Source organism: Monodon monoceros, unplaced genomic scaffold (genome assembly GCF_005190385.1).
Source record: "Monodon monoceros isolate NGI ecotype Baffin Bay Population unplaced genomic scaffold, NGI_Narwhal_1 Super_Scaffold_19, whole genome shotgun sequence".
In the NCBI taxonomy this organism is placed as follows: Eukaryota; Metazoa; Chordata; class Mammalia; order Artiodactyla; family Monodontidae; genus Monodon; species Monodon monoceros.
This window is the reverse complement of record NW_021703775.1, coordinates 9,700,125-9,722,287: the sequence shown is the minus strand read 5'-3', so window position 1 is coordinate 9,722,287 and position 22,163 is coordinate 9,700,125. Positions and strand designations below refer to the sequence as shown.

Here is a 22,163-nt window from a genome sequence, read left to right as displayed (position 1 = left end):
AGAATAAGAGTTATATGCTGAATTGAAGTCCCAGGGAAAACTAGATTTTTAAATTTTATTTTAATAAGCTAATAATTATTTTTATACCCAAGTAATAGTCTTCTCTGTGTATAAAAAGATCCCCTCACAGTCATTTTAAAATACACATTGATATTTGCATGTCTGGAAAAAACATTCAGCCCTTATGTTTGATTAATAATTGGGTAGATATGGAGTAAAAAAATTTTCTACTTAAACCTTTGAAGACATTGTCTGGTTCCTTTACACCCAGTGATGCTGACAAGTTTCATGGTCATTCCTTTGTAATTGATCTCTGTTTGAGGCTTTTCTCCTCAGCCTTGGTGTTTTGAAATTTTGTCACGGTGTATTTAGGTGTTGTTTTAATTCTTCTCAACACTCAAGGGGTCTTTTCAGTCTGAAAACTTGTCTCTCATGAGCTCTGGGAGAGTTTCTTTTACTAAAAGATAATTTTTTTACTTCTGTTTGTTTCTTCCTGAAACACCTTTGAGTCAGGTATTGAACATCCTGGAATTTTCCTCTAGGTCTCTCCCCACTAGTTTTTGTTTCTTTGTTTTTTTGTTTATGCCTGAGACGTTCTCTTGACACATTTTTTTTTTTTTTTTTTTTGGCTTGCGGGATCTTAATTCCCTGACCAGGGATCAAACCCGTGCCTCCTGCAGTAGAAGTGTAGAGTCCTAACCACTGGACCGCCAGAGAAGTCCCTAAATTCAGTCTTATCTTAGCCAATCCTGACCTTGCACAAGCCTTTCTCAGTGTTCCTTTTCCTCAAACCGTCTGAAACCGTGCAACTCAGATTGGGATTTGAACCCATGGGCTGGGTCTCAGACCCAGCCAAAACCCAGATTGGGACTTGAACCCACGGTCTTTTAACTGAGATCACACACCTGGTCTCAGGACTTAATGAAGCTCAGGTTCTTGATGTCTCATCGCAGAAAGAATTCAGTGAGAGACAAAGTGATAGGTAAGAAGTGGATTTATTTAGAGAGAAACACACTCCACGGAGTGTGGGCCATCTCAGAAGGCGAGAGCAGCCAACTTTTTCTTTTAACTTTTCCGTGGATGTTTTATTTCAGCAGCTGTATTGTTAATTTACAAGTGTTTTTCCTTGTTCTTTAATTTTTCTTTTTTCTAGCATTGCGTTCCTGTTTTTAGGTTATCTCATTAATACTTCCATGATTGGGAGTTGTGTTTTTTTTTAAAGTTCTTTTCTGTTCTCTGAGTTGTCTTTGGTTCCTCTGGGCTCAGATTTTTTTACTTTTGGTTAGCCTTAAATTTTATCTTCTATGTTGCTAGTTTTCTTCATTATGCCCAATGGTCCTTGGATTATCTTTTTTTTTAAGAATGAGGGACTAAGCTGATTATTCTAGAGAGTTGCCATGGGTTCTTCTACTGTTGTGTTTATAAGGTCTCAAGGACCAGCCCTTCCTGTCATTTTGCTCGGTCATCTTCAGCTTGTCAGTGACAGCCCTGCATACCATTACAAAGTCCCCAGTCATCATTACCTAAAAGCAGAAAGGATGATGGTTCTTTACCTGCTCCATCAGGGAGAATAAAATGGGAGGAACTGCCCAACACATTTCTTTTATGTATCATTGGCCAGTGCTGGGCCATACACGCACCCTACCTGCAGTGGAGGCTGATCACTTGCGTGTCAGTGGAAGGCCAAGCATGCCAGCATGGAGGAGGGTGGCAGAAGGGCTTTGGGGTAGATAACTAGCAGGGTGAGCTGCAGGTTGATGTTTCTACTTGTCTTTTCTGCCTCTTTCACGAAGGATTTTTGTCCCCCTTTTCACTGCTTATTTCATTTTATGAGTCTCTGGAAGAAAAAAAAATAACTCAGCATAAAAAATAATGACTTTTTCAGGTTATTGGTGGAGAAAACATTTGATTTTTGAAAACTCATAACTAGCTGTAGCCCATTTTCAGTCATTTTTTTCTCTCTCTTTTTTTAAATTGAAGTACAGTTGAGTTACAGTGTTGTGTTAATTTCTGCTGTACAGCAAAGTGATTCAGTTATACCTACATATACATTCTTCTTTATATTCTTTTCCTTTATGGTTTATCTCAGGATACTGAATATAGTTCCCTGTGCTATGCTGTAGGACCTTGTTGTTTATCCATTCTATATATAATAGTTTGCCTCCACTAACCCCAAACTCGGTCGTTTTCATACTTCTAATTTGGGTGTCTAAGACTTAAGCCAGATTATATGAGCTGTCCATGAAATATCTAAAACACTGTACCCATATGGATGGGCCATGTTCACAAGGGGAGTGTGCTGTTGTGGGGAGAGGCCAGCTGTAGAATCCTAAACTCTGCCTTCACATGGTTACTCTCCCTCTGACTAGCTCTGGTCACTTTTCAGAACCTCACTTTCTTCAACTGGAGTGAGGATTGTTATGAGACTCAAATGAGGTGATGCTTAGCAGTATTTGTGATGCAAAAAATAAATTTTAGCTGTTATTATCATTATTAGTTTTGTCATCTTGGTTGCATCCTAGGTTTATGGAATTTTAGAGCTGGAGAAGCATTTTTAAAGTCCAGTGCTTTCCTTATTTTAGAGATAGGAAACTGAAGCCCAGAGTCACTGAAGTTTTCTGAGTTCTGGTTATCATACCTCATACCTGAGATCTTGACTATGAGCATCACCCAAGCTAATGGATGGAAAGGCATTTACATGAATTTTTAAACATCATTCATGCAATAGAAATTGCCTTACCTGGGCTTCCCTGGTGGCGCAGTGGTTGAGAATCTGCCTGCCAATGCAGGGGATACGGGTTTGAGCCCTGGTCTGGGAAGATCCCACATGCCGCAGAGCAACTAGGCCCGTGAGCCACAAGTACTGAACCTGCGCATCTGGAGCCTGTGCTCCGCAACAAGAGAGGCTGCGACAGTGAGAGGCCCGTGCACCACGATGAAGAGTGGCCCCCGCTCGCCACAACTAGAGAAAGCCCTCGCACAGAAACGAAGACCCCACACAGCCAAAAATAAATCAATAAATTAATTAAAAAAACAAAAAAATGGCAGATGCTTGCTAAAAAAAAAAAAAAAAAGAAATTGCTTTACCTGCTTAAAGACTTATGTATGATTTTATAAAATAGCTTTTTGTTCTGACAATTAAAAAATCAATATTTTGTTTCTTTTTTAAAATTTAGATGTATCCAGTTAAAACAGGCAATAGATGAAAATAAAAATACTCTTCAAAAATTAAGCAAAGTAAGTATTATGGTTAATCATGTTAAAAAAAATTCCGTTTTTACCCAAATATTTTGTTAAGTGGAAGTTCATTAGAGGGGTAAGTTCCTGGGTTCACATAAGTTATGAAGTGTAACTGTGGTCAGTGCTGACCTGCCCGATGGGCTTACTGAATGTGCTTGGGAGCAGAAAAGACAGGGCTCCAAATCCTGGTAAAAGTTCAGCTTTAATGAACTCACCCAGCATTGAGGACTCAGAAAAACCTGGAAGGAGCTATTTTTATTTTTGCATTGTGGAAGTTTTATGTTTTACAGTTTAGAGTTGTTTTCATTTTAATTACATTGTGGGGAGAGTATATAATCTGGCCCTGAGGGTAAGTGGTAGAGAAACTTCTTATATCACGTGGCAGCCCTGATATTGGTGACTCTGCAGAAACAGGGCAAACTAGAGTTTACTCTGGGCAGTTCCCATCAGGATTTCCTCTTTTAATATGAGCCTGAGCTTCAGCTAGGTGTCCGGGCCAGAGACTCACAGAGCATTTAGGGTGGAAGGCATTTGAAAGTCATCTGCCTGCCTGTATGTGGATCTCCTTTACTGCATCTGAGACAAGGGGTCACTGAGTGTCTCTTCTGCATTTCTCCAGTGACACAAAACTGTAATTCTGCAGGCAGACTGACCCTAAATTTGAAAACCTGACTATTCCTGTTTCACAAATGAGGAAACTGAGGCTTCCAAAGGTGAAGCAGCTTTCCCAGTGTCTCACTGCCAGTAAGTGGCAGAACTTGGACTTGGCACTTGTGTTTTCGACTCATTCCTCTGTCTGGAACCTGTCCCTTACTGACTATAGAGGGACTGCAATACCAAGCAAGAAAACAAAACAAAAAAATAGGAGGTATACATTTATTTTGTCATTTGGTTTGCATTCCAACATAATAATCTACATTTCTTTTAAAGTTATTTCTCTAAGGTAGGCATAGTCTCGTATCAATATTTGCTTTGTCTTATAGCGCTTATTGGAGTTTTTTACTTTTAACATAAATGTAATCGGAAACTGAAATTTTTATTTTTATTTTTTTAGTGAAATAGACTTATATTCTCTCATAGGCTGATGAACCTGCCCCTGTTGGGAGTTACAATCAGAAGAAAGAGGAGGAACACAATCTTTTGGATAAGCTTACCCAGCAACTGCAGGAACTTGCTGTGTCCATAAGTAGAGAAAATGTCGCTGAGTAATGCTCCCTTCCTTCCTTTCTTTCTTTCAGATATTGTCACCAACAGTTTTAATGTTTGACTCAGAATAAAGTCATATATAGATAAAAACAAATGGCAGTAACAGTACAATTAGTCAACATTTATTTATTGTGTATAATAGAAAGTGTGAGATCCCATGAGAGATGTAAAGAAGTAGAAGCCATAATCTCTGCTCTCAGGTAAGTTATAAGCTAGTTGGGGAAACAAAACAGAGATCGGAAGAGCTAAATAAACAGATGTTAGAAAATAAGGATCGGGCTTCCCTGGTGGTGCAGTGGTTAAGAATCCGCCTGCAGGGCTTCCCTGGTGGCGCAGTGGTTAAGAGTCCGCCTGCCGATGCAGGGGACACGGGTTTGTGCCCCGGTCCGGGAAGATCCCACATGCCGCAGAACAGCTAGGCCCGTGAGCCATGGCCGCTGAGCCTGCGCGTCCGGAGCCTGTGCTCCGCAATGCGAGAGGCCACAACAGTGAGAGGCCCGCGTACTGCAAAAAAAAAAAAAAGAATTCGCCTGCCAATGCAGGGGACACGGGTTTGAGCCCTGGTCTGGGAAGGTCCCACATGCCGCAGAGCAACTAAGCCCATGTGCCACAACTACTGAACCTGTGCTCTAGAGCCCACGAGCCACAACTGCTGAGCCCGCGTGCCTAGAGCCTGTGCTCTGCAACAAGAGAAGCCACCACAGTGAGAAGCCCACGCACTGCAACCAAGAGTAGCCCCTGCTCACCGCAACTAGAAAAAGCCTATGCACAGCCTCGAAGACACAGTGCAGCCAAAAATAAACAAACTAAATAAATATATTAAAAAAAAAAAAAAAGAAAAGAAGGATCATGGGCTTCCCTCGTGGCGCAGTGGTTAAGAATATGCCTGCCAATGCAGGGGACACAGGTTCGAGCCCTGGTCCGGGAGGATCCCACATGCTGTGGAGCAGCTGAGCCCATGCACCACAACTACTGAGCCCGCACTCTAGAGCCCGCAAGCCACAACTACTGAGCCCGCACACCTAGAGCCCATGCTCCGCAACAAGAGAAGCCACTGCAATGAGAAGCCCACGCACCGCAATGAAGAGTAGCCCCCGCTTGCCACAACTAGAGAAAGCCTACGCGCAGCAACAAAGACCCAACATAGCCAAAAATAAATAAATTTATTAAAAATTTTTTAAAAAAAGAAAATAAGGATCATGCCTTTAATGTCAGTGTTGATGTGTAAAAAGAAAATTATTTGGATTGTCTATTTGCATATTTATTTACTCCTTTTATAAATATTCTTTAAAAATTGGAAGCAGAAACGCATTCTTTTCCTGCTGGAGTGGATGTTAATAATAGCCTTTGTAAAATGGAAAGAAAACTTGATAGTATAAACAAACCCAATTCATAGGAAGAAAAAAGGAAAAAGTCAACTATTTAGACTCTTCAAATGCTGTTCCTGTACTTTTACACTGTATCCTGGGAAAAAATGCTAAAGAATATAGATGCAAGGATTCTAGAATTTCCATTGATTTCCAGTACTGAGAATGACAAAAGTGGCTGGTATTGGACTTACCCTTCCTACCATAAACACTGTAAAATCTGGACAAAATATACAAAATGGCTGTTTGAACTCGTTAAACATCAACCAAGCAGGGTTGATGTCGTTAATACAGGGAGACACGAGCTGAGTCCTGCATTTACCCAGACCCTCTTCCTGGAGTTAGTTTATGGGCGGTGGTGCAGGAATCCCAAACCGGGAGCTGCAGTCTCACCGGGCTGAGGAGGCAGAGATAAAATTCTGGACTTGCTAAGGCTGCTGGTACTTGTGGAGAGAGTGGAGAGATAGAAAAGAGTTGCAGAGAGACAACTGCAGAAATCTAAATGGACTCCTGGGCTACACAGAGCATGATTCCAGAAGGCCTGGTGGAAAGCGCCTGCTGGGAGACTGAGAGCTTAAAAGATTCTGGAGGCCACAGAACCCTGGAAAAATATTCGAGTTTGTACCTAGCTGGAGTAAAGATACCTTGGTGAATGCTTCAGGCATTTAGTTGGAGATCACATAAGGCCTCTGCCCTAGGAGTAAGGAAAACACCCTAATATTAAGAACTGTGATCTTGGAATACAGACAAAACTGAAGTAGGGCTTCCTTGGTGGCGCAGTGGTAGAGAGTCTGCCTGCTGATGCAGGGGACATGGGTTCGTGCCCCGGTCCGGGAGGATCCCACGTGCCACGGAGCGGCTGGGCCCGTGAGCCATGGCTGCTGAGCCTGCACGTCCGGAGCCTGTGCTCCGCAGCGGGAGAGGCCACAGCAGTGAGAGGGCCCGCGTACCGCAAAAAAAAAAAACTGAAGTAAATCTTTTCCAACAAAGCCTAAAATCAGACCTTAACAGGAACAAGATCATTTAACTGTATAACAGAACAAAATTCAACACTCTTTAAAGGATGACCACATAATCCAAAGTCTCTAAATGTATTATCCACAATGTCTAGTAATTTTTAAAAAATGATTGGAAATGCAAAAAAAAAGGGGAAGTAAATCATAATTAAGCAGTGAAAGTCAATAAAAGCAGAGCCAAATCTGAGCCAGATAGTAGAGTAAGCTGACAAGGATTTCTGAATAATATGTATGATTAATATGTTGAAAATAGAAGAAAAGATGGATGGAATGGAAAAAGCATGGCATATTTTAGGAGAACTCAAATGTAGAAAATAACCAAATGAACATTCTACAACTGCAAAATATAATATCTGATGGAATAACGGCTGAGGACTTTCTAAATCTGGTTCAATATATAGCTTCAAAAAGGTGAAAATGTCTTATAATAAAGAGAAAAAATAATCATTGGAAGTCTAGATGACCCAGATGTGAGAATTAGCAAACCAGAGCTATAAATCAACTATTTTCAATATGTTAAGGGAGATGGGCAGATTGCTTGATTAGAGAGGAATCTTAAGCAGAGAAATGGAAACTAATACCGACCAAAATGGAAATTCTGAAACTAAAAAACAATATATGAAAAGAAAAAAAGTTGGATGGTTTAACACAAGACTGGATACAATAGAGGAAAAGATCAGTGAGCCCAAAGACTGAGCAATGAAAAACTTTCAAACTCATGCACAGAAAGAAAAAAGAATGAAAAGAACAGAACAAAATGTGAGAAAGATCTGGGACATGGTCATAAGTTATAGCATATGTGTAAATTGAAGTCCCAGAAGGAGAGGAGAGAGAGAATGGAGCACAAGAAATATTTCAATACGTTTTTAAATTGAGATCTAAAAAAGTTATCAATTCACTGGTCCAAGAACCTCAGGCAACCCCAAACCATAAATATAAGGAAAACTACACATAGATGCATCAGAGTTAAACTGCTGAAAACTAAAAATAATAGAAAATCTTAAAAGCAGTCAGGGAAATAAACATATGTACAGGCAAACAACAGTTCAAGTTAAAGTTGACATCTTGTTAGAAAAAATACAGGTCAGAAGATAATGCAGTGACATCATAAAAGAGTTGAAAGAAAAAAAATCTATCAACCCAGAATTCTGTGTACAGCAAAAGTGTCTTTCAGAAATTAAAGTAGAATAAAGACATTTTCAGACAGACAAAAGCTGAGAAAATTTGTCAAACAAGTGCTGAGAAATTTGCTAAAGGAAGTCCTTTAGGCAAGAAGGAAATGATCCCACAGGAAACCTGTATTTGCAAGAAGGAATGAAGAGCACCAGTATGTGGGTAAATAGAAAAGCCTATTTCTTCTTTTCTAAATGTCTTTAGAGAACACTTGATTGTGTAAAGCAAAATATATATTGAAGAATTTATAATATATAGTCAATTCTCATTATTTGCTGTGGTTATGTTCCATAAAGTAGCTGCAAATACTGAATAGGTGAATACTAAACCATGGCTTCTAGGGAAAATACACAGCTAGGTTCCTGTGAGGCTCTGGTCACAGTTTTTTTTGAAACCTGAGTAAAACATGTCCTTGTTTTATGTGTGTTTCTGTTTAAAGATACCTTATTTAATGTATGTTACTGATTCATTAACATTGAACTCACAGCCAACAGCCCTATAATTCATGCCTGAAGAAATCTAACACACTTATTTTCTCCATTAGGGCACATCACAACCTTCTTGTGCTTTATGGCCATTTAAAACAGCATAGGTAGGTTGCAAGTAAAAGATTAGTAAAAGGTATTCCATGTTAACCCTGACGAAAACAAAGGTGATGCAGCTATAGTAGTATCAGGCAGAGAAGACTTTAAGGTCAAAAGTAATTTAATAGATAAATACATCTTATAATAGTAAAAGCATCAATTCAATAGAAAAAAATTATCCCTAATGTGTAGACACCTAATAACATAGCTTTACAACGTATAAAGTAAAAATTGTTAGCACTGAAGGAGAGCTATATAATCCACAAACCTTAACCACCTTTACCTAATTAAAAATATATTTGTAGAATGCTGTATCCAACTAGATAATACACCTCTCTTCCAAGTGCATGTATAACATTAACCAAAATGAATCATAATGGGCCATAAAGCAATTGTCAACAAATGTCAAAGGATTGGTATCATGTAGTGTCTAGTCTGATGACTTGGAATTACGTTAAAACTCAGTGACAATCTAAAGCTAATACAATGGTATATGTCAATTATATATCAATTTTTTTAAAAACTCAAATGACAGAAAAAAGTCTCCAAATGTTTGCAAATTAAGTCACATACTTCTATGTAACCTAAGGGTCAAAGGAAATATTACAATGGAAATCTTAAAATATTCTGAATGATAATAAAATACAACTGTGGGCTGCAGCTAAAGCAGTGTTTAGAGGGAAATTTATGACTTCAAATGCATAGTTTAGAAAAGTTGGAAATTAATTACTGAAGTTTCCAACCTAAGAAGCCAGAAGAAGAATAACAAATTAAACCCAAGAAAAATAGAAGTAAGGAAATAATAAAGAGCAGAAGACAGTGAATAATAAACAGACATACAGTAGATAAAATCAATAAACCCAAAGTTGGTTCTTTGGAAAAGTTAATTAAATGGGTAAATTCCAAGCAAGACTGGTTAAGAAAAGAGAAAGAGAAGGAAAACAACAACAATAAAACAGGGAAGAAAACTAATCACTACAGAGTCTACAGAAATTTAAAAGGTACCATGAAGACACTATGAACATCTTCATGCCAATAAATTTGAAAATTTAGATAAAATAAGTTCCTTGAAAAATAAAATACTCAATTTACACAAGATGAATAGAAAATCTTAATAATACTACCAAAATATCTACTAAAGAAGTTGAATATATAATTAAAACCTTTCCACAGAATAAACTCTCAGGTTGCTTCACTGATAAATTTCTGCATTTAAGTAAGAAATAATACCAGTATTATAAAATCTTTCTAGAGAATTGAAAAAGAAACATTTCCCAAATCATTTTATGAGTGCTAGATAACTTCAATATCAAAACCTGGTAAGAGTATTATAAGAAAAATACAAGGCCTTCATAAATGAATGCACAAACTCAATATAAAATGTTAGCAAATAGAATCCAGGGCATATAAAAATGACAGTACATCATGACTGAGTGGGATTTATTCTAGAATGCAAGGTTAATTTGACATTGAAAAATCACTAATTGAAATTTACTGTATTAGCATAATAAAGAAGAGCCATTTGGGTCTATTTGGCTAGTTTTATGGTTAGCAGTGTCCATTTGCATCAAAGTATTGTTATCCCATTTTATTTTTTTTCTTATTTTTAAAAATTTATTTCATTTATTTAATTTTGGCTGCATTGGGTCTTCGTTGCTGCGTGTGGGCTTTCTCTAGTTGTGGCAAGTGGGGGTTACTCTTCATTGTGGTGCGTGGGTTTCTCATTGTGGTGGCTTCTCTTGTGGAGCACGGGCTCTAGGTGCACGGGCTTCAGTAGTTGTGGCTCACAGGCTCTAGAGCACAGGCTCAGTAGTTGTGGCGCACAGGCTTAGTTGCTCCACGGCACGTAGGATCTTCCTGGACCAGGGCTCGAACCCGTGTCCCCTGCATTGGCAGGAAGATTCTTAACCACTGTGCCACCAGGGAAGCCCCTGTTATCCCATTTTAAGATAAGCTTCTCTAATGTAAGCGTTAGGACAGCAAAGACCTCTATTTTGTTCATTGTTACACCCCTAGCACATAGTGTCTGTCACACAGTAGGTGCCCAGTAAATGCTGAATGTTGAATGAAGAAATAAAGCTCAGGGAGACTTAACGACTTATCCAAGCTAGTATTTTAGCTCCTCTCTCTTCCCTCCTCAGTATCTTTCCCAAACACCTTTCTCTTCATCCCTAATTCTTAGTTTAAACTGTTTCATGTCTCACTGTTAACAGCCATCTTTCCCTTTAGCCCTTCTTCCAATCTCTTGCCCACGTTGACAGCCTGATCAACTTCCTGAAGTGCAGATCAGATCATGCCTTTCCCTTCCTTCATTTTTAAGGAACACCTTTAGAGGTAAAGCTCACATGGGCTGCGTTCTGCTCACCTCTTTTCAATCTTATCTCTTGCTTATTTCTCCCAAGCCTCGTCCTACCACTCGTGAGCTACTTGAGGTTCCCTGAGCTTGAGCCTCCTTTCTCCACTCCCTTCCATATCTTTCTACTCCCCTTTTACCTGATTAATTCCAACTCATCCCTCAAGACCTAATTCTAAGGCTTTCTGATCTCCACCCATGCAGTCGAGGTTAGGTGTCTCTCTTGTGTGCTTCCTTAGTATCCTGTGTTTACCTCTACTGCAGGTAAACTGTTGAACTATATAGTACTTATCTGTTGAACTATATAGTACTTATCCGTCTGATAGATTGTTTCATTGTCCTCCTTGAGGACAGGGAATTGTGTCTCGTTTTTCTCTGTATCTACTGTGTCTGACATGGAACCTGACATATATCATCATCAATCATCGCCGACTTTTATTGAAAGCCTGCAGACACTGTTGTAAACACTTAGCAAGTTTGTAACTCCTCTCATCTTCATGATGACCTTATGAGGCAGGTTCTCTTATTATCTCCACTTTACCAATGAGAAATGGGGAGATTAAAAGAAACCTATCCAAGGTCACTCAGTGAGAAGGAGATAGAACCAGAACTTAAACTCCGAGCCCGTGCTCTAATCACTGTACAATAATGCTCAAGCAGTGTCTGCTGAATGGATGAATCCAAGATTTCAGTGCAAGTCTCTTGGCCTCCAGTCCAGCACATGCTTCACCAGGTCACGTACGTTCCTCAGGTATATTAACTCCTCATCACTCCCAGTTCCTCGGTCACATATTCTTTGCTAGATGGTAGAAACTTAGGTGCACTTTCCCTTTATTTGCCACTTCCAAATATAGGCCAGTTCTATATGTAGAAGTTATACTCGTACTCGATCTGGATCTGTTCTTATACGTTATTTCAGGTGACCCTTGTCAAAGAATTATTTTTTGCAGAACTGCGGCTCTTACTGAAGGAGAGGACGATGACAGTTCTGCTGAAGAAGATGAAGAAGAAGAAGAAGAAGAAGAAGAAGAAGATGAAGAGGCCGCAAGTGGAGAATACGTTGCTATTGGAGATTTTATGGCTCAGCAAGTCGGAGACCTTACATTTAAGGTAGTAGAAACAGACTGGAAGCTAACTGAAGGATAAATTTTCGTACCTAACGTAGTAAGAAAACTCTACCTGTATTCCTGGATTAGATATTCCTGGTATTAACTTTTTAAAGACTCAATCTGTTTAAATAAAATAAGTGATAATTAAGATTTACAAGCGGTAGTCAGGCGAAATTCTGTTATCAAAGTTACCTGGTAGTAAAATGGTAAAAAGAGTAGACGCTCTTCTGTTTTTGAAAATAGTTTTCATGTTGATAATTCTGAATTTAGGGGTAAATTTTAATTTAAAAATTTTTACTTTTATTTTCTTTAAGAAAGGGGAAATTCTCCTTATAATTGAAAAAAACCCTGATGGTTGGTGGATGGCTAAGAATGCCAAAGGAAACAAAGGTCTTATTCCCAGAACGTACTTGGAGGTTAGTCTTTTTTGTTTATTCTTTCCTTTTTCTTCTTCAAGACGTTTTTTCATTCATAAGAAAACACTAAGATGTAATCTTTGATCAATTGACTAGTGAATGACTTAGGATATAGAATTTGCCTCAATTTTAGAGGGACAGAGCATAGGAAAAATACTGTGTATTATAGTTCTGGAGACCTGTGAAGTGCTCTTATGTAGCTGAGCCCTAGAATGTTATCCCACAATGAAGATGTTCTGTGGATTAATGTTGATCATAAAAATTAATAGGTATTTATTATTTGTTGTGAAACAAAACCACAGTTAACTTTGTGTTAACTTCCACAAATATATGATCCTTTACTAAGATGTGGACATACTATATATGCATGTTTATGGCCTATTTCTTTCACATTTCATAATATAGCATGGTCATTTTCTGTGCCAATATATATAGATCAGTGCTGTCCAATAGAAATATAATGCAAACCACAAATGTAATTTAAAATTTTCTAGTAACGACACTGAGCTGTCTTGTTTTTCTTCGCACCACTTCTAACAGCAACTGTGTGTTTCTTTTCTGACACCAAATACATGTTGTTTTTCCACACTGATTCTTTGAAACCAACCAGGTATCCAACAATTCAGTTCAATTCTGACACTAGCTCCTGGAGTTAGCACAGACCTCCACAAGGTAAGGGCTCAGTCCCGTAAGACTGCCCCACTTCAGATGCCCGTCACAAGTCCCCGGGGCTAGCTGTGCTTCTGTGTGACCGGCTCTAAACTTGGAAGTTCCCACACCTTTCCTCAGGTTCAATAATTTGCTAGAGGGACCACAGATCTCAGGAAACACCTCACTTTTGCTTCCCAGTTCATTATAAAGGATATAGTTCAGGAACAGCCAAATGGAAGAGGTGCACAGGGCAAGGTATTGGGAGAGGGAGGGAGTGGGACCTGGTTCTTCCATGTGCTCCTGGAACCACCCTGCCAGCACTTCAAGTGATGGCCAACCCAGAAGCTCCCTAAACCCTGTCTTTTAGGGATTTTTGGGAGGTTTCATTACATAGACACGATTGATCGAATCATTGGCCGTCAGTGATTAAATTCAATCTCTAGCTCCTTTTCCCTCCCTGAAGGTGAGGGGGTGGGGGGCACTAAAAGTTTCCACCTTCTAATCACTGGTTCCTCTGGCCACCAGCACCCACCCCTCCCCAAGCCATGACCTCATGAGCATAAACTCAAGTATGTTTGAAAGGGGCTTGTTATGAATAACAGAAGACACTCCTGTCACTCAGGAAATTCTAAGAGTTTTAGGAACTCTGTGCCAAGGACTGGCATAAAGACCAAATATGCATTTTTATTATACCACACACATTTTTTAAAAGTAAAGGGAAACAGGTGACATTATTAATTTTTTTTTTAGTTAATTTGTTTATTTTTGGCTGTGTTGGGTCTTCATTGCTGCGCGCGGGCTTTCTTTAGTTGTGGCAAGTGGGGGCTACTCTTCATTGCGGTGTGCGGGCTTCTCATTGCAGTGGCTTCTCTTGTTGCGGAGCACAGGCTCTAGGCACGCAGGCTTCAGTAGTTGTGGCACACGGGCTCAGTAGTTGTGGCTTGCAGGCTCTAGAGCGCAGGCTCAGTAGTTGTGGCACACGAGCTTAGTTGCTCCGCGGTATGTGGGATCTTCCTGGACCAGGGATCGAACCCGTGTCGCCTGCATTGACAGACGGATTCTTAACCACTGCACCACCAGGGAAGCCCGGTGACATTATTTTTAATAATTTATTTTATCCAATATATCAAACATATTATCTCATTTTAACGTATAATCAATATTTTAAAATCCTTTCTTTTTTTTTAATGCTAAGTCTTCAAATTCTAGTGTGTATTTTACACTTAAATAGCACATCTCAGTTTAGACTGGTCACATTTCAAGTGTCAGTAGGCACAGGTGGTGAGTGCCTGCCCTATTGCCCAGCTCAGTTCTGGGTCATCTGTTTCAATGGTAGCATAGTATTCCAGTCTCATTTAGATGGACATTTAGGTTTCCAACCTATAATAACTATAAATGACATTGCAAAGAAGGTAAGATTAGCTTCCGCTATGAGTTACAGAAGAGCTCCAAAATAGTGGTCTAAATAAGGTAGAAGCATATTTCTCTTGTGTGTGGAGGAAGTGTGGAGATGGGCAGTCAAGGAATGGTAGGGCCCTATCTAATATTTTACCCTGTGGGTAGGTGCGAGCAGCTCTTCCTAGGGTTGTTATCTCTTTAGCTTAGGTTGGCTGCTAGATCTTTCGTTATTAACAATTCCAAGCAGTGAAAGAGGAAAGGGGAAGAAGAAGTCAAAAGGCATGAGTTGCAGTCTTTTAAAGGTTTCTTGGAAGTTACACAAAAAACTTCCAGTTATATCTCCTTGGCCAGAATTTAGTTTCTTGACAACACCTACCTGCAAGGAGGGCTTGGAAAATGTAGTCTTTTAGCTGATTCACTGCTATATTCAGGGATTCTGTTAGAAAAGAAGACCCTGTGTTGTGATCAGTCTGTACATATACCTTGTAGACTGTCTGGTTATTCCCCTTAAATAAATTCCTGAATTCTCATTGCTGGTGCAGAGGGTTTACACCTTTGTATTTTGATTGAATTTGCCATTTTTCCTTTTAGGAAAGTTATGCCTATTTGGACTCCCATCTCCAGCAGCCGAGAGTGCTTGTTTGTCTACACATTTGCCAGTGATGGTTGTCATCAATCTTTTTGCCAGTGTGATAGACCAGAAACACCCAAAAGGCTCATTATTGTTTTTTATTTGCATTTATTGTACTGCTAGTGAGGTTGAGCATGATTTCATTTGCTTTATGACCATTTCTATTTCTTCTTTGTAAATTGCCTTTTCAGTTCATTTTTGTAAGGGATTTTTGAAAATTGTATTGATTTATAAGAGTTTTTGTCATATCTTGATGATAAGGATATCAACCCTTAGAAACTTGTGGCAGATATCTTCTTTGTTGACTTTCAGCCATGTTTTATTTTTTATGTAGTTAAATCAAAGTTACATGGTTTTGGTATCATGACTGGAAAGGGCTTTCGAATCTCAAGATTATTTTCTTCGGGGACTTCCCTGGAGGTCCAGTGGTTAAGACTCCACACTTCCACTGCAGGGCGTGCAGGTTTGATCCCTGGTTTGGGAACTAAGATCCACATGCCATGTGGCGTGGCCAAAAAAAAGAAAAAATATTTTCTTCTAACACTTCTATAGTTCTTTTTGCTTTTTTGTCTTTTCTTTTTTTTTTTCATTTGTATAAGTCCCATCTGGCATTTATTTTTATTAAACTTGTTCTCTGCCTCTGTCATTGTAATTTTTTCATATAGTGACATTATCAACCATGTACTGAAATCTTTTTCCACTGATTTTTTATATGCCCATCATATACTAAATCCCTATCTACACTTGAGCCTTTCTGAAAGTACGTTTATTGGTTGATTTTTGCATTAGGTAAAAAGTGCTTCATATTTCAATAATTTTTCAGCCCTATAATAAAGAAGAAGGCCCGGAGTCTAGTGAAGAAGGCAGTGAAGAAGATGTAGAGGTAGGGGATGAAACGGCAGAAGGAGCAGAAGTTAAACAAAGGTAAAAAGGTGTGAGGGGACATCAAAGTAGGTTTAGGAAACATTTTATTTGTTTATTTTTACTATTATACGTAATTCAAGAATTTCTTGAAATGGAAACAGCTTATAGTTTGGGAGCAGGGCTTTTCATATTACTGTTTGCTTAAGACCATTACAACTTTAACTTGGTGATTATTGTTAGCCCATGATATTATGCTTAGTTTCGGGTAGACTCCTTTAGGTTTTGAGAAGTTACAATGATATACTTTGTTCTTTGATTAATGAACTTCCCTAATTGAGTGAATAGGCATAAACTTTCTGCACACTCACCTAGCTACCGTTTCTCCCTAGAACCGATTCTCATTGGAGTGCTGTCCGAAAAGCCATCTCAGAGGTTGGTATCTCCTGTCTTATTAATGATGCCTCGTTTTGTTACCTAATAGCTCTGATAAGAGTTCAGATTCAAAACAGGATGGAAACTCTAAATGAAAGCATTGGATCTTAAGCAGGATACAGAGCATGGAATGCACAGAGCATTAAAACATATTTCTGGTTTAGTAAGCCTATGCCTATGAGGGCTTGGAAATGTCTCTCATTGATTCTGCTTGAATTTTCTATCATTTGGGTAAAGACAGTTGTTAAATTTTGTTAATATTAAAAAATTCCAAAAAGCTCAAAAAAGTAAGAAACTTGGGACTTCCCTGGTGGTCCAGTGGTTGAGACTCCACACTTCCAATGTAGGGGGCATGGGTTTGATCCCTGGTCGGGGAACTAAGACATGCCACGGGGTGCAACCAAAAAAAAAAAAGAAAAAGTAAGAAACTATCAATAATCCTATCATTTAAAAAGTTGCATAACAAAATGAAAATCCACTCCTTCCATAAGTAATCATCACTAACCATTTAGTAAATATATCCTTTCTGCCTTTTTTACCCTACGTATCACTTACGTGGACATGCACATGTGTGCATGTGTGTGTGTGTGTGTGTGTGAGTGTGTGTATGTACATATAGTGTACAAAAAAGCCATTAATTCTTCAGTGCATATCAGTTTACGATATCAACTCTTCTGTGACAGGGCAGTACTTTGTGGAGCAGGACAGGCCATTTTGATGGGGGCCATGCAGGAAGCAGCAGGTCTGGAGCACAGAGCTCAGCCCTCTGGGCACTGCATGGGGCTTAGGTCCTCAGGAAAGGCCAGGATTCAGCAATGGCGTCTTCTCAGGAATTGGGGGTTAAATTGCTATATTCTTCCGCTAAAGTCTGTACATTTGTATTTTTCTTTTCGGGGGTTGTAGTTGCTACAGTGATAAAGAGAGAGTATCCTAGAGGTGAGGAAACATGAATGAAACCAAGCAAATTTTTGTTTTACTCTCTTCAGCAGATTAACACCGTTGACGTACTGACCACGATGGGAGCTATTCCTGCCGGGTTCAGGCCTTCCACCCTCTTCCAGCTTCTGGAGGAAGGTAACAGGTGTCCATCAGCCACCACAGACTTTTAGTTAAGCGGTCACGGTTTACATCTAATTTTTCTGGCACAGCCAAAGCAAGTCATTGAAAAAGTTGTAACATCTCACATCTCTTGGACACTCATCTTTTCCTTCATCTTGCTTGTGAAGGAGGAAGGAGCCCTGATCCTATCAGAGGCCAAGCCCCCTTCCATTATTTCAAAAACACGACTCTTTGATCAACCCTTTCCTGTATCTTCAGCCTGCTCTCCCCTGCCCCACTGGCTGATTCCCTCATCAGTAGTCCTAGCAAACCTAAAACCTCCCACCTTTATGGACCAGCTCCCCGCAACCCTGTCCCATTCTGGATGAAGCCTCCCTTTCTCTGCTTTTCCTCACAGTGAGACTTTTCCAAAGAGTTTTCCCTATTCGCTGTTTCTGTTTCCTTATTCATTCTTGGATTGCCCTGTACTTGGCAACATTTGTTCATAAGCTCATTTTAAAGAGGAATAATGTTGTGGGGAGGCTCCCCTGTATACCCTGAGCTGCTGAGTTATCTGTGGAGGGGCTGCTTTGAGGCTTCTCTGTCGGGAGGCTCTTCTCAGCCCTCCCTGAACACCCAGCTCCTTCGCATGCTTTGTTTTATTTTTGTTTTTTATTATAAATCTCTTTTTATTTATTTATTTATCTATTTATTATTCTTATTGTTTTGGGCTGTGCTGTGCAGCTTGCAGGATCTTAGTTCCCCGACCAGGGGTCAAACCCGGGCCCTTGTAGAGTCCTAACCACTGGACCGCCAGGGAATTCCCCACTTCTCATGCTTTGGGTCTTAGGGTACATTCCCAGAGACACCTTCCATGTAGGCCCTCCTACTCCCATTCACTTGAGCACCCTTTATAAGTCTAAGTCAGCTTATAATTATTTTGTCTTTTGTCTACTTATTTTTTGTAACAGTTTCCCCCACTGAAGTGTAAGCTAATGAGGGCAGGGGCCATATTTCTCTGATTCACGTTTATGTTTCCAGTTCCCAGCGTAGCACCTGGCAGAGTAGGAACTCAAAAATGAGTTCTTGGGTGAGTAAATGATTTTGTAATAGGTATTCGTCATGACACGAGTATGGAAGAACAGTATTAAAATGCTTTTGTGTTAAGAAGTAAAATTAATGATTATATACTTTTTCTAAAATATCTAAAAAGTGTTCACAGATTTTCTGCATTTTACAAAAATATTTGAATGGATCATCTTCATCATGGGGCATGTTACTGGCCTAAAAGTCTTTAAGATCTTTCCTAAAGCCACTTTAAGATCAGCTCTCATGTGCTTCTATCCTTACATTTCCTGCTGTTGTTCTTATCTCTGTTGGTATGTCTGTCTTAGGAAGCAAGTTTCTAGTAAACATTTTCGATGTCTGCTTCCTAAGTTTGTACCATAACATCATGAATTTGGGGTTTTGAATTTCATTCGTTCTTTGTAAGAAAATAAAGGAACAATTATTTTTGCAGGGAATCAATTTCGAGCAAGTTACTTCTTACAACCAGAGCTCACTACTTCACAACTGGCCTTCAAAGATCTAATGTGGGATGCTAAAACGGGCTCTGTAAGTATGGTTACTGTCAGTAAAATTATAAATTTTCCAGATTTTGTCATGGTTGCAAATATACAGGTAACGTAAATTGATTAATGCATTATAAAAAAACAAAAAAAAATTGTCTCCACGTTGTAATTTTGAAACACTTAGTGACAGTTTCATGGCTGAGACAGAACTTGGGTCTGTTACCTTGACGTTATCTTGTTTCTCTTCTCCACTGCTCTCTTCTCCCATTGTTACAAAGGAAATAATACTAGGTATCAATCTTAATCATTCTTTGCCTCAATTTTTTCATCTGTAAAAAGGGAAAAATAGTAGTAATACTTCCAACATAGGGTTATTATGAGAATTGCACTGAATGTGTAAAGGGCTTAGAACAGTGCCTGACACATGATGATAACTTAGTAAATGTTAGCCAGTATCATTATTATTAGTGGCAGTAGTAATATTATTTTAATTAAATAGGAATGAGGAATTTGGCAGTACTTTCTGATTATATTTTGTGGGGAGCTTGGAGTGGAGGATTACTGGTATCCCCCTTATTTGAAGTAGGAAATGCTCTTGACGTTTAATTCTCCTCTTCTCCTCCTTAGAAGATATAAACTGCATTTGAGCCCCTCACTCCCCTTCCTGTTTACCTTCTGCCTTTTCTCCCTTGCTCCCCCAGAGCCTCAGGGAAGAATAAGAGAACCCAGTGTGGCCAGGTTTTGTGGGAAGGGGTGGTGCAGAATTTTCGTACTCTTTTCCTTCTCAACCCGAGCATGCCTGGAATCTTTTTAGCATTAAATATCTCCTATTGCAAGTTTACGAATATGTTATATTTGGTGTTTGTAGTATACTAGTACTGAATAAATAGCATTTAATTTTGTGAACTTGTACCCAGAGAGCTCAATTGTCAGCTCTCATTTTTTAATGGAAAAGGTGACAAACTGTTAAACATTGTCTGATTTTTTTCAGTGATATGTTATTTAAATGGAAAGGCCCAGGACCATAAAGCAGAATGTTAAGAATTGAAGATGTTCTTAAATAAAAAAAAACTAGAATGCCAGTTTTTTTTAATTGACATTCTGAATTATCTCGTGAAATAGAACTGAATAACTACATCCAATGGTCAGTGCGTTCTCTCTGTCAAAACATCTATATTAGAAGCCAGGGAATAATGTAGATAAATGCTTGGAATTGAAACAAGGAGGAGCTAGCTGGATAATATTAATGCCAGGTGTCACTGGTCACTATGCTGTGGTGACCTTCTATGCGGACCTGCCTTATGTAAGAAGGAACTGTAAGAACGAACCTGGAATACAGTTGATTCCATGGTCAGGTCATTCTTTTTCCTTGATTGTACTGACTATTCTTTTCATCACAATTTTTGTGTATTTAACAAAAAAATGCAAAAATTTAAAAAAGATTTATTTATTATTTATTTATTTGGGGCTGTGTCAGGTCTTAGTTGCGGCACGCAGGAGGTTCGTTGCGGCACTTGGGCCTCTCTCCGGTTGTGGCGTGCGAGTTTTCTCTTCTCTAGTTGTGGCATGCGGGGTCCAGAGCGCGTGGGCTCTGTAGTTTGTGGCCCACGAGCTCTCTTGCTGAGGCGCGCAAGCTCAGTGGCTGTGGCGCGCAGGCTTAGTTGCCCTGCGGCATGTGGGATCTTAGTTCCCTGACCAGGGATCAAACCCACGTCCCGTGCATTGTAAGGTGGATTCTTTACCGCTGGACCACCAGGGAAGTCCCCAAAGCAAATATTTTAAATATAAATATTTATGAAAATTTTAACTGAAGTTTTGGGTTAAATTAAACAGACTATTGAAACTTGTGTGCGTACGTTGTGTGCAAAATTTATTGTTTTGTTCTTTTTTATTCTATATGCATTTTCTTAAGCATTTACAAAAGGTGCTTTGAAAATGAATTGGTTTTATAAGTCATAAAAGTAAACCTTCCTCATAACTAATTTTCTCTCAGATTAGGTCAAGACCAAGTCGTGTTTCCTTGATTCTGACCCTCTGGAGCTGTAAGATGATTCCTCTTCCAGGAGTGAGCATCCAGGTTCTGAGCAGACACGTGCGCTTCTGTCTGTTTGATGGCAATAAGGTGAGCTTGCTGAGGAGTTAAACCGGTTCCCACCGTATGTTAATGCCACATATTAACCGCGTACTGCACAGGGTCTGTCTGTCTCTTTCTCCCTCTCAACCTCTCTCTCTCTCCGTGTGTGTGTGTGTGTGTCTGTGTGTGTCTGTGTATGTGTGTATAAGTATCTATATAAAATGATGTGTGGTAGAGTGCAAACTACATGTGTTCTGATGACACAGACTTAACTCCTGGCTCTTTCAGTTGCTAAGTGTGTGATATTTATACGTCACAGTTAACGCCTCTGAGCCTTAGATTTTTCACTTACAAAAAGGTACTGATGCCTATCTTCTAGTATTGTATATGGTTCAGGTTTGAAGGTTAGAGTATTGCATTTTTGACAGGTGTACACACCTGTATAACCAACATCCTAGGCAACATATGGAGCATTACCATAACCTGACAAAGTTGCCTGTGTCCTTTTCCATTCTGTGCCTCTCTGATTCCTAAGAGAATATTTTTTACCCAGTACCAAAAAATTTGAATAACTCTTAATTAATTGATTTATGAGATACAGATGAAACAGTGCATGGATGGAACTTTATGACTTTAATTGCATACACTAGACAGGAAGAAAGATTTTTAAATCAGTGATCTAAGCTCAAACTCAAGAGCATAGAAAAGGAAGAGTGAGTCAATCCCAAAGGAAGTAGAATGGAGGAAATAATAAAGAGTAGAAATTAATGAAATAGAAAACAAGAGAAAGTCAGAAAAGGCAAAGTTTATTCTTTGAAAAGATTAATAAAATTGAGAGGTGCCTAGTAAGACTGATCAAGAAATTTTAAAAGAGAGAAAGAAAACAAATGATTGTTGCCGAAACTCTGCCTCTGTTCACCGGTGCCAAATAGAAACATGGAAACAGAGTTTTGGGTGAAGTAGAAAAGAAGAGCTTTATTGCTTTGCCAGGCAAAGGGGGCCACAGTAGGCTAATGCCCTCAGAACTGTGTGTTCCACCC

At 39.2% G+C, this 22,163-nt stretch overlaps 1 protein-coding gene across 9 annotated transcripts in view; it reads left to right on the top strand.

Annotated features, from left to right (window-relative positions):
- The window catches only part of NPHP1 (nephrocystin 1), a 105,033-nt gene that overhangs the window by 12,768 nt on the left and 70,102 nt on the right, over positions 1-22,163 (top strand). For 6 of the 9 annotated variants that reach the window (XR_003794886.1, XM_029231810.1, XM_029231811.1 and 3 more), the window contains 9 exons: positions 3,177-3,237; positions 4,321-4,445; positions 11,890-12,049; positions 12,363-12,464; positions 15,968-16,068; positions 16,398-16,440; positions 17,427-17,514; positions 18,998-19,092; positions 21,043-21,171. Coding sequence is in view for 8 of the 9 variants with exons in the window: in XM_029231810.1 (XP_029087643.1) it covers positions 3,177-3,237; positions 4,321-4,445; positions 11,890-12,049; positions 12,363-12,464; positions 15,968-16,068; positions 16,398-16,440; positions 17,427-17,514; positions 18,998-19,092; positions 21,043-21,171 (904 nt within the window). In the remaining variant the exon portion in view is untranslated. Of the gene's footprint in view, positions 1-3,176; positions 3,238-4,320; positions 4,446-10,384; positions 11,691-11,889; positions 12,050-12,362; positions 12,465-15,967; positions 16,069-16,397; positions 16,441-17,426; positions 17,515-18,997; positions 19,093-21,042; positions 21,172-22,163 lie in introns of those variants that run through there. The other 3 variants (XM_029231812.1, XM_029231816.1, XM_029231817.1) reach the window with 2 other exon arrangements.